The following is a 12,844-nucleotide window of genomic DNA, read 5'->3' on the forward strand; positions in this document are numbered from 1 at the left end:
GCATACGCTTTTCAAATTGCTAAACGTTGTGTTTTTTTCAAAATAATTTCTATAGTTAAGTTGTTTAAAAATCATATTAACCCATTTTTGAAAAAAAAAATTAACTAATACTTAATTAATCATGCACTAATAAGTCACTTCATTTTAAGTGCTTATGGGATGAGCTCCCTACTCTTTTTCTTTTTGTCGAACTCAGCCCTAGTGTTTTTCATTTTTTTTACGTGCTATGGCAAATGTCTCTTTATTTTTTTCCCTATTTACTTATTGTAATGAAGTGTTTCATTTTTAATTCCCGTGGTTTTCAAATACAGACATACAGTAGCCAAACAACTTCTTTTACTAGAATTCCAGAGTTTCTATTTCCTATGGGATTAGGCTAGCCATGAGGCCATGATGCTCTATTCCAGTTTTTTTCTTTGGGGAATTACGCATTTGACCCTCTTTCGAAAGCTAACTACCAATTTGACCCCTTTTATCAACTTTGTTTATTTGACCATTCTTTTCAAAATTGAAGATATTGTATGACCATATTCTGTTAAAGGCATCTAACGGTGTTAACTGAAGTACAAAATATCTCTTCTGCCCTTACTCATTTGACCCTATTGCATGTGGGACCCGTTCGTCATTCTCTCTTCTCATCTCCTCCTCTCTTTTCTCTTCTTCTCTCCTCCATAGCTCCACTAGCAGGGAGAAGGCGGCGAGCAGTGAGAGGGCGAGCCGACACCGGCCGACAGCTGTGGAGCACTGCCTCCAATCCTCATCTCCGCCGAGCCGTCGTCACCCCTCCCTCGCCAGATCCAGCCTTCACAGCTCTATCCCAGGCTCACCGCCTTCCTTCCCCTCGCACACCGGCGGCGCCTCTTCTTCCCTCCACGCGTTGGCTGCCGCCACCTCCTACCTCCTTCCGCGCGGCTGTGCCGGCGCCGGCGCCAGTGCCGCCTCCCTTATTCTGCGCGCCTGTCGCCGATGCGGCCGTTTTCCCTCCTTCCGCGTGCCTGTGCCAGTGCCGGCGCTACCTCCTTCCTTCCTCCGCGCACCGGCGGCGTGGCTTTTCTCTACAGCGCCAGCCGGGCCCACTTCCCTCCCTCGCGCCGGTGCTGCCGCTACCACTGCTCGCGCTGAGAGAGTTAGAGAGAGTGAGTCAGGCCAGGAAAGAGAGAAAGAGATGAGAGAGAAGTGAGGGTATTTTGGTCTATTTGAATAACAAATTATTTTTTTCTTTTTTCTAAAGAAACTTTAACCATGTAGAGCAATTAGGGTCAAACGTTATGTTCGATTTGAAAAAGTAGGGTCAAATCGGTACTTAGTTTATGAAACAGGGTCAAATAAGCAATTGCCCCTTTTTTTCCTCTATTCATATGTTTCTTTAAGCCCACGGTTCAAAAGAACCCTAAACCTTATATTGCTATGCACCAAAATTTATTAACGCAAGTTCCTAGTAAAGAGCAAATCTCCATAACAAAAACATATATTAGAAAAATCTGATTACCTATCTTTTTATTTCTCGTATTTATACAATTTCGGCATCAAACCAATATCATATTTTAACTCTTTTGCCTATTAATGTACTGCCTCTTTTTCAAATAATTTACACTAAGCATATTCATTTTTAAATTTTGTCTCTTAAAATATTTTACATGCTGAAAAGGTACCACATTATCAAATTGTATGGCGTCTTAAATGTAAATGTAAAACATGGAGCTCTCATTCATTGTAATATGGCCCTGGCCAATTGAGCCCAATCAAGATAGTTCGGCCCATCCTAGCTTTTAGTCCATCACGACACGGGGCTGGACCATGGCCCATATCCCATGGCATGGTTGGACTGCAGGCTGCAGAGCCCACCTCCTCCTGCATTGCAACCTCGCCCAAGTTGGACCAACTTTGCCAGCAGATGAACCGTCGTTATCGCCTCGCACGGTGGACAGTGGACACTGTACAGTGTGGTCCAGTTCGTTCCCTGCAGATCCATGGCCGCGCCGGCGAGTCGGCGTGCACCCGCGACCAGAAGAAAAGCTGCCGGCGCACGCCCCGCGTGCCGGATCAGCGGCCAACTTTTTACTCCTCTGAACAAAAGCCCCACGCAAAATAGACTTCCTTCCATCCCATGGCCTCAAGGTTGTGCCCGCCCACAAAATCCCGCGTCGATTATATTCTCCATGGAGACGACTTGTTAGTTGTCGGCCACGCAAAAGTTTTTCGCTAACATGAGTTTTTTAGTTGAGATTAACGACAAATGGTTCCGCGTCACCGGGTCAGAGGCTTATGGCAGGATAAGCCTGGGATTGGGACAAGATCACGTGCGCACAGAAACCATTTGCCTTTGGATCTCGTCCCATCCATACAAAAATGGCAACACCCAGCATCCATGCTTAGCACGCCAACGACTAGTTGAAAGATCGCAATTCGCACATGACCAAATCATAAATTAATGGAAGCGCCAAAATAGAGGAGTATATACTGGATAGTCATAATAGTAGAAGAGTCATAGTCCGGTCAACTTCGGCGTCTCCCGGCTCCCGCCCGCGGCTGCGCGTCACCACTTCGCATCACTCGCTGCCTCGCACGAGTCGCACCGTCGCAAGCCGCGGTATCGTGGCAGCGACCAACCCGTCGCGCCGCGCGCTATAAAAATCCTTCCATGCCACAGAGCTTCTTGACATCACCATCGATCAGTCACATCCTTCGCCTTCCCAGCATGGCACGCATGCCTCCTCCTCTCGCTGTCGCTTGCACGGCTCTCCTGCTCCTCCTCTTCGTCTCGGTCTCGCCGTGCCGCGCGGCGTCAGGTGGCGACCCGTCCGCCGTGCTGCTGCCGGTGAGCAAGGACGACGCGACGCAGCAGTACGTGACGATGTTCCGGCAGCGGACGCCGCAGGCGCCCTTGAAGGCCGTGCTGGACCTCGCCGGCGCCACGCTGTGGGTGGACTGCGAGGCCGGGTACGTGTCGTCGTCGTACGCGCGCGTGCCGTGCGGGTCCAAGCAGTGCCGCCTCGCCAAGACCAACGCGTGCGCCACCAGCTGCGACGGCGCGCCGTCGCCGGCCTGCCTCAACGACACCTGCGGCGGGTTCCCGGAGAACACGGTCACGCACGTCAGCACCAGCGGCAACGTCATCACCGACGTGCTGTCCCTGCCCACCACCTTCCGCCCGGCCCCGGGGCCGCTCGCCACCGCGCCGGCGTTCCTGTTCACATGCGGCGCCACGTTCCTGACCGAAGGCCTCGCCGCCGGCGCCACCGGCATGGTGTCTCTCAGCCGCGCCCGCTTCGCTTTCCCCACGCAGCTCGCCGCCACCTTCCGCTTCTCCCGCAAGTTCGCGCTCTGCCTCCCGCCGGCCGCCGCGGCCGGCGTCGTCATCTTCGGCGACGCGCCCTACGTGTTCCAGCCTGGTGTTGACCTCTCCAAGTCGCTCATCTACACACCACTCCTCGTCAACCCGGTGAGCACGGGGGGCGTGTCCACCAAGGGAGACAAATCAACCGAATACTTCGTCGGCTTGACGCGCATCAAGGTGAACGGCCGCGCCGTGCCGCTGAACACGACGCTGCTTGCCATCAACAAGAAGGGAGTGGGTGGCACCAAGCTGAGCACGGTGACCCCCTACACCGTGCTGGAGACCTCCATCCACAAGGCGGTCACCGACGCGTTCGCGGCCGAGACGTCCATGATCCCGCGAGTGCCGGCCGTGGCTCCGTTCAAGCTGTGCTACGACGGGAGCAAGGTGGCGGGCACACGCGTGGGGCCGGCCGTGCCGACGGTCGAGCTGGTGTTCCAGAGCGAGGCCACGTCGTGGGTGGTGTTCGGGGCGAACTCGATGGTGGCCACCAAGGGCGGCGCTCTCTGCCTCGGTGTGGTGGACGGCGGCGTGGCGTCGGAAACGTCGGTGGTGATCGGCGGTCACATGATGGAGGACAACCTGCTGGAGTTTGACCTGGTGGGATCGCGGCTGGGGTTCAGCTCCTCCCTCCTGTTCCGGCAAACGACCTGCAACAACTTTCGCCTCGGCTAGATGTGCAACGCATGGCAGTCGCCACTGCAGCTTAGCTTACTATCTCAAAAAAAAAAAAGATGCTTTGCATTTCTTTGTGCAATCGTGTGAAGTTGTTGGAATAAATTGTTCATCCATTACAACTAGTCAACCAGCGTAGGCATTTGACTTGGATCTACTTGTTCTTTACCATATCCTTGATAGTGAGAGGTGGCGTTTGACTGAAACAACAATTTGGAATCAATTTTGCTATATATTATCGATAAATTTTCTTCTAAAATATTGACTGATGTAATTATAGTACAATCGTAATGTAATTTAATTTTGCTATATATTTATCGATAAATTTTCTTCTAAAAATTTAATATATATAATTACAGTATAATTGTAATGTAATTACACTGTAACTTGCATGCAACTATAATGTAAGCATGTAACTTTCACATAATTTTAAATCGTTAGATCTATTCAAATGAAGAAAAAAAGTCGCTGTGTGCACATATGTGTGAGGGTTCGTTCCACGACCTCCGTTTGACGGAAATAGCATGTTACGGAGAGACTTTTGAAAGTTACATACAAGCTGTATGTAAGTTACAGTGTAATTACATTATAATTGTATTATAATTATATCTATCAAACTTTTAAGAGAAAATTTATCGTAAAATGTATAGGTAATCTCAAGCACTTGACCTTACTTTGTCAGCAAATGTAATCAACCGTCGCTGCTTGTGCAGTCTTCTCCCATTTCAGCTCCCCTCGCTCCAGCTGATCAGCACTGGTCCAGTTTAGATTAGTTGGATGAGTTGGATACCATCATCTCATCACCCATACAACAATGGCCACCCCTGCAAAAGGCTGTGCAGATGGTTTGCCTGCCTGCATGGTGGCCCGCAATTGGTCGAGAACAAAGGTCGCAATTCGCACATGCCCAGACCGTCAAATACTACCAGCATTTTCCTTGCTATAACAGCAGAGTTCCGTTTCCACTTCGGCGTCTCGTACAGTCGTACTCTCGCTCGGCCCGCGACTATACAGTCTGCCCTACCAGGCTACCACCGCCATCCATCGCCGTTGTATTCTGGGATGGTGATTGGTGCGAGAGCCGAAATACCAAACCGCGCGCGAGGGTGCGCCCTATAAATATCCTTCCTCGCCGCTGCAATGGTTCACACCCCATCGGAATATCGCATCCTTCCTCTCAGAAGAATGGCACGCTTTCCTCCTCCTCTCGCTTCCGGCGCTCTCCTCCTCCTGCTCTTCGTCTTGGTCTCGCCGTGCCGCTCGGCGGCAGGAGGCCGGCCGAGAGCCGTGGTGCTGCCGGTGAGCAAGGACGACGCGACGCAGCAGTACGCGACGGTGTTCCGGCAGCGGACGCCGCAGGTGCCCGTGAAGGCCGTGCTGGACCTCGCGGGCGCCACGCTCTGGGTGGACTGCGATACCGGGTACGTGTCGTCGTCCTACGCGCGTGTCCCGTGCGGGTCCAAGCCGTGCCGCCTCACCAAGACCGGCGGCTGCTTCAACAGCTGCTTCGGCGCGCCATCCCCGGCCTGCCTCAACGGCACCTGCAGCGGGTTCCCGGATAACACGGTCACGCGCGTCACGGCTGGCGGCAACATCATCACCGACGTGCTCTCGCTGCCCACCACCTTCCGCACCGCGCCGGGGCCGTTCGCCACCGTGCCGGAGTTCTTGTTCACCTGTGGCCACACGTTCTTGACCGAGGGCCTCGCTAACGGCGCCACCGGCATGGTGTCCCTCAGCCGCGCCCGCTTCGCGTTCCCCACGCAGCTCGCCCGAACCTTCGGCTTCTCCCGCAGGTTCGCGCTCTGTCTCCCGCCGGCCTCCGCAGCTGGCGTCGTCGTATTTGGCGACGCGCCTTACGTGTTCCAGCCCGGCGTGGACCTCTCCAAGTCGTCGCTCATCTACACGCCTCTGCTCGTCAACGCGGTGAGAACGGCGGGGAAGTACACAACGGGGGAGACGTCGATCGAGTACCTCATCGGCTTGACGGGCATCAAGGTGAACGGCCGCGACGTGCCACTGAACGCGACGCTCTTGGCAATCGACAAGAATGGCGTAGGCGGCACCACGCTGAGCACGGCGTCTCCTTACACCGTGCTGGAGACCTCCATCTACAAGGCGGTCATCGACGCGTTCGCGGCCGAGACGGCCACGATCCCCCGTGTGCCGGCCGTGGCACCGTTCGAGCTGTGCTACGACGGGCGCAAAGTAGGGAGCACCCGCGCGGGGCCAGCGGTGCCGACGATTGAGCTGGTGCTGCAGAGGGAGGCCGTGTCGTGGATCATGTACGGGGCAAACTCGATGGTGCCCGCCAAGGGCGGCGCGCTCTGCCTTGGCGTGGTGGACGGCGGCCCCGCGCTGTATCCGTCATCGGTGGTGATCGGCGGGCACATGATGGAGGACAACCTGCTGGAGTTTGACCTGGAGGGGTCGCGGCTGGGTTTCAGCTCCTACCTCCCGTTGCGGCAGACGACCTGCAACAACTTTCGCCTCGGCTAGCAGATAGCAATACTGTGGGCAACCTGTAGTAGCCATGGACCCATGGTAGCTAATACTATCAACTAGTACCTACATTTCTAATTTTCCCTTTCTACTTTGTTGTTAGAATTGCTCATGAACCGCCAGATGCCGTATCCACGCATCCACGGTTTCTGATCGCCTATTCGGACAATGATTTAAAAGTTGATTGTTTTTTCCAAAATATACTAATTCGAAGCTCGGGATATTACAACCGGCGCTACTACAAAACTCATTTTCACGTACGGCTAAAATCCCTTTTCTCAGGCGGTGGAGTGTCCGCCTGAAATTGCACGTATGTGAAAAAATGAATTTGACATAAAAGGGCACCACAACTGCGTGTGAAAAGTAATTTCGCAGGCATGTGCATTAAGACGTTCGGCTGAAAAAGATTTTTGGCAAAAAGTTAAATACAAATTTTGAAAAAAAAGTTTTCCGGAAAGATAATATCAATGTTATAGATATGGCGTACCTTGTATACCTATATTGGTCACCATCGAAAATATTGTATACCTAATGTTATACTGAAGGATATATCTAAGACAAAATTACATGTAAGGAAGGAATTCTGCTTGTTTAGGGAAGGATTATGGAGTCTAACCCGAGAAAGATAGGTATTTGTCTGCCCATACCTTACTTAGGGTTCCCAAGTTTTACTTGCACAAGGGGTAGCCTTTCAATATAAACTAGCCACTTAGTCGCACTTGTGCGACTTTGAGCGTTAGCGTACCTACCTATATAATTAGACTTGAGACATTGATCCTAACATTAATTGAAGGTACCGGTTTTGTAAGTACTTTAATTTCTTTGTTTTCAAATATACTCCATTAATTCCTATATATAAGTATTTCTAGTTTGTTTAGTAAAGAGTAAGATTAAGGAGGAATGATTTCTTTCGATCACTTACTATCAAATTTTGAACTACTCCGATTGGCTCTTTCGAACACCTGATTGGCTAAAAATACTTAGATATGCATTGAAATTAGTGTCCTAGAAATGCTTTATATTTCTATATAAAATTTGCCATAATACTTATTTTGGGAATGATGCAGTAGCAAGAGATGTAAATGGAGGAATGCTGTAATTGATTGACATTATAAAGTAGATGAAGAAATTAAATAGGATATGACTATGTTGGTTAAGATGAGAGAGTAGGTGTAGAAATAGCTATATTTTATGAGAAATTTTGAATGTTAAAAGCACCTATATTTTAGAACGGAGACAACAATAACACTAAGTGATCCTAAGTGTAGTGTGTGCGTTTGTAGGGACTGTTTTAAAATAAAATTGGTACACAGTGGATACTACTTAGTTGCTGTGTGTTGCTCCAATACCAAGCAATCAAAAGTAGTATACATTATAGATATAAATTTGCATATAAATTCAATATAAATTTACGGGTAAGGCGTCATATTTTTTTTCCTTTATTTAGCCAGGAGATTAATTAAGCAAACATATATATAGTGTTAAAAAGACTTTTTTTAACGGTAGTGTTAAATAGACTAAGCACATGAGTTCTCTGCTTTTTGAGGTCTTTAGTCTAGAAGCATCCGGATTGGTCCAACGTGTTTCCACTGTCATAGATGAGCATGATGATCCAACGGTGTATTTTCATTTACCAGTTCATCCAACGGTCAATACATTGTAGATGATGTGGCTTATCCTCCTTTTAGAAAGCTTGTTGCTTTCATATATTTAGATACCAAGCCCCCAGAGAGGGGAGGACATCTAATTACAACTTGTAAGTCATAGATACAAACCACACTGAGATTACACCACGAGGAAGCCCTACAGATAGCTAGCCACATAATACAACCCACTGCCTTGTTTCTCATGATTAATTTGTTTGCTTCTCCTTTATACTGAAACTAAAGTAGTGTTATTACCCTTCTTGAGGGCTCGAACTTAGTATCAAAATCAATGTTACTTGTCTCTTTATTCCATACTGGTGCATATGTTGGTATCAGTTGTACGCTACGTTCATAAAGTACCGTTGTCGGGTATATAACATGTCGATACCTAACTCCCCGACAAAATCGGCAAATTAATAAAAATTCGTCGACGAAGCCGCTGCCATTGGTGCAGTCCGCCATCATCCCCGACCCTTCCCGTCGGTAGATCTAGAGAGATAGATGTGCACGTGGCGGCCGTCTCCATTGCTTTTTGTGCCCTCCTGTGGCCGCTTCTATCAACCAATCGAATCCCGACGCCTTCGCCTCAACCGCTTGAAGCAGCCGTCGCTAGGAAGGGAGAGGGGCATAGGAAAGACGGAGAGGTCGCCTGAAGAAAGGGAGGCAACAGGAAAGAGGCCGGGAGAAGTGAGAGAAAGACTTAGCCGCCTTTTCTGTGGACAATGCCTTTTATATTTGATTGTTATTTTCTCTTCACCGGAAAGGAGGCAACAGGAATGAGGGAGAAGTGAGAAGGAGACTTAGCTGCTCCTTTTGTGGCCAATGCCTTTTGTATTTCATCGTTATTTTCTCATGTGGTATAATTTTTAAAGCGAACATCTTAAAAGCCCACCTATAAAAATCAACCTATCTATAAATATAGGGGCTTGAACGGAGATCGATATATATTTTCGCATGAGGGTGATTCTCTATAAAATGACTTGTGAGTTGTCAGCAACACAAGCGTCATAGGTTTTCTCCGAGATTCTAACCAGAGTTTTACTCCATTATATCAGATTAGCGACAAACGGTAAGTCGTCACCGCGTCAGGGGCTCAGGACAGGGACATGATCACAGGATCACAAAGAGCACAGTAATATAGGATCCATTCCCTTTGGATCTCATCTCACCCATAAAAAACATGTTAATTTGTTCAAAGATCGCACTTGCCCAAACCTTAAAATACAGGAGCAGCACTAGCAAGTGGTAGAAGAGTTATATTCCGGAGGTCCACTTCGCGACCTGGCGCGGTCTCGCCCCTGCGCCTGCGTCTGCGCGGCGACCTACCCTCCTGGCCGCGCGTGGGCGCGCGCTCCATAAAAACCATTCGATCCTTCACTACCGTCACTGCACATCCTTGGTTTTCCCAGCATGGCATGCCTACCTCCTCGTCTCGTTCTCGCTTCCACCGCGCCAGTGCTAGTGCTACTGCTCTTCGTCCCGCTCTCGCCGTGCCGCGCGGCTTCAGGCAGTAGCCCGAGCGCCGTGCTGCTGCCGGTGGACAAGGACGGCGCAACGCAGCAGTACGTGACGATGTTCTGGCAGCGGACGCCGAGTGTGCCCGTGAAGGCCGTGGTTGACCTCGCGGGCGCCATGCTCTGGGTGGACTGCGAGTCCGGGTACGAGTCGTCGTCGTATGCGCGCGTGCCGTGCGGGTCCAAGCCTTGCCGCCTCGCGAAGAGCGCCGCCTGTGCCACCGGCTGCTCCGGTGCGGCGTCCCCGGGCTGCCTCAACGACACCTGCACCGGGTTCCCGGAGTACACTATCACGCGCGTCAGCACCGGCGGCAACATCATCACAGACAAGCTGTCGCTGTACACCACCTGCCGCCCCATGCCGGTTCCGCGCGCCACCGCGCCGGGGTTTCTGTTCACCTGCGGTGCAACGTCCCTGACCAAAGGCCTCGGCGCCGCGGCCACGGGCATGATGTCCCTTAGCCGCGCCCGCTTCGCGCTCCCCACGCAAGTCGCCTCCATCTTCCGCTTCTCCCGCAAGTTCGCGCTCTGCCTCGCGCCGGCTGAGTCATCTGGCGTCGTCGTTTTCGGCGACGCGCCCTACGAGTTCCAGCCCGTCATGGACCTCTCCAAGTCACTAATCTACACCCCGCTACTCGTCAATCCGGTGACCACAACGGGGGGTGTCCACGGCAGGGGACAAGTCGACCGAGTACTTCATCGGTGTGACGGGCATCAAGGTGAACGGCCGCGCCGTGCCCCTGAACGCGACGCTGCTGGCCATCGCCAAGAGCGGAGTGGGCGGCACCAAGCTGAGCATGTTGTCCCCTTACACCGTGCTGGAGACCTCCATCTACAAGGCGGTCACCGACGCGTTCGCCGCCGAGACGGCTATGATTCCCCGTGTGCCGGCCGTGGCGCCGTTCAAGCTTTGCTACGACGGGACCATGGTGGGGAGCACCCGCGCGGGGCCGGCCGTGCCGACCGTCGAGCTGGTGCTGCAGAGCAAAGCCGTGTCGTGGGTGGTGTTCGGGGCGAACTCTATGGTGGCCACCAAGGACGGCGCGCTCTGCTTCGGCGTTGTGGATGGAGGCGTAGCCCCGGAGACGTCGGTGGTGATCGGCGGACACATGATGGAGGACAACCTGCTGGAGTTCGACCTGGAGGGGTCACGGCTGGGTTTCACCTCCTACCTCCCGTTGCTGCAGACGACCTGCAACAGCTTTCACCTTGGCTAGCTAGCTAGTATATAGCAATGCCGGCAGTTGCCAGGGTAGCTCATTTGTTTTCTTTTTAAATAAATGATACAAACACAAGCCCATGTTAAATTTAAGATTTGAACCTGGTGGACAGGTTCCACCACAGGAAACCTGATCAGTTGAGTTATACTCACTTTGTATAAATTCTGCATTTCTGTATGTGATAGTGCGAAGTATCTCGGTGCTAGCCTTTTGCAATCTCTGTTGTAATGAAAAAACATCAGTAAATTTGGCGAAATCATACATACTTTTAGGGGAATTCTTTTAATCTCTCGGCGGATGTTATCAGTTTCTTGTTTCTTGTCTGTCTAAAAATTATATATATCCTAAAAAACTATAAGATAAATTAATACCCAAATTAATATGTGATATACTATTTCACAAACATGCACGTTTAAATTTGACTTCTACAAGTTAAAAAAAATAACTATAAGCACACGCATACTATTTAGAGTTAAATTTGTTATAACCTATGGAGATCAAAATTGAACTTAAACTTACATATTTCTGAAGTAATATATTGCATATTATTTTATCTTGCTATTTTTTAATTCTTTATAATTATTTAAATGACATGCAAAAACGATGAGGCATCCCCTTAAGAGATTAGAATCCATTTCACACTTGACATCTTTAATTTTTACCAAGTACACCCTCTGTCTTTGAAAAAACTAATTTTCAAGAATGAATGGATGGATGCTTATTCAGATTCGGTCATAGAATTTTTTTTCGGAGGGAGCAAATATGTTTTATCTAAATTATCACACTACTACAAATTCATGATTTTATATCTCATAGAACTATGAAATTTAAGCTAAGTCGTCGTTCATAAAACTAGAAGTTTAGACTCCACCAGTACGTGCAACGCCATGTCGCCGACGAATAGAGTCTCGCACTCTCGCTAGTCTGAAGAAAATGATAGGTTTTGACGAGAAAAACTACATGTTTGACATGTATAACTCACTTGTCTTGTAGCGGTTCATGTGAAGGTGGAGCTCTAAAACTATAGTTATGCAATAACTTGAGTGTAAAATTTGTGTTTCTCCTGTAGAAAACATCGAATGCTAGTTTAGCAAAGTTTATACGGTGTTACGAAAATTACTCATTTTTTCATGTTGACTTGGATGTTGTACCTCACACTATAGCGGTAGCATGTCCTCGTAACACTGCACACTCCACCGGGATAAATGCTACTCCTATCAGGGCCCCTCCATTACTACAGAAATTAAAGCACTTTGGTGCTTGTTGGAAACCCTCTTAGATGCTGGTTATAGAACCGGCATCTACATTGGTAAGATGTCGGTTTTTACGTTTTAGAACCGACACCTTTAAGGTTTTACGAATAAAAAAAAGCCGACTCGGCTGATGCATCGAGCCGAGTAGATCCCTTTCACCCCGACCAATCAAGAACACACCCGATTCACATGAACAAGAACAATAACACAATCTCAATTCCTTCAACTCGATTCTTTTGCATGAACAACAACAAGAACACATGAGAAACAAGAACATAAATCCGATTCTTCTGCCGCCGCCGTCTCCTCCACTCTCGCAACCGCCTGCCTCTGCCGCCGCCGCCTTCCCTCTCACCACCGCCTGCCTCTGCCGTCCCCGTCCCCCCTCCTGTCGGGCCGCCGCTCCCGGTAGGATCTGGCGGAGGGCGCTGTTGCCTCCCGCTGCGGCACCTCGTGTTGGGCCGACGCCTCCCCTCCCCGGCGGATCTGGCAGAGGGGAGGCGCCGTGGCCATCTCCACCGCCAGGACGCCGCCGCCGCCGCTCGATGGGGTGGGTGCATGAGAGAGCCGAGGGGAGGGAAGAGAAGGAAGAAGAGAGAGAGAGAGGTGGGTAAGAGAAGGATGGATGGATAAGAACGGACGCCTCCCTTCCCCGTGCGGCTCAGTTTTATGGGGTGTCAGTTGTTTAAAAACTGGC

At 50.1% G+C, this 12,844-nt stretch overlaps 2 protein-coding genes and 1 pseudogene across 2 annotated transcripts; all 3 read left to right on the forward strand.

Annotated features, from left to right (window-relative positions):
• Window positions 1–2,658: 2,658 nt before the first annotated feature.
• On the forward strand, window positions 2,659–4,137 carry LOC4338739 (probable aspartic proteinase GIP2). Its single transcript, XM_015782043.3, has one exon. The coding sequence runs from the start codon at window positions 2,699–2,701 to the stop codon at window positions 4,010–4,012; it is 1,314 nt and encodes a 437-aa protein (XP_015637529.2). The 5' UTR covers window positions 2,659–2,698; the 3' UTR covers window positions 4,013–4,137.
• LOC9270164 (probable aspartic proteinase GIP2) lies at window positions 2,659–6,713 on the forward strand. Its single transcript, XM_015782044.3, has one exon. It carries the CDS (start codon window positions 5,153–5,155, stop codon window positions 6,509–6,511), a length of 1,359 nt encoding a protein of 452 aa, XP_015637530.1. The 5' UTR covers window positions 2,659–5,152; the 3' UTR covers window positions 6,512–6,713.
• Window positions 6,714–9,474: 2,761 nt separating this feature from the next.
• LOC107276645 (probable aspartic proteinase GIP2) lies at window positions 9,475–11,147 on the forward strand (annotated as a pseudogene).
• Window positions 11,148–12,844: the final 1,697 nt, after the last annotated feature.

The sequence above is a fragment of the Oryza sativa genome, chromosome 5 (genome assembly GCF_034140825.1).
Source record: "Oryza sativa Japonica Group chromosome 5, ASM3414082v1".
Taxonomy (NCBI): Eukaryota; Viridiplantae; Streptophyta; class Magnoliopsida; order Poales; family Poaceae; genus Oryza; species Oryza sativa.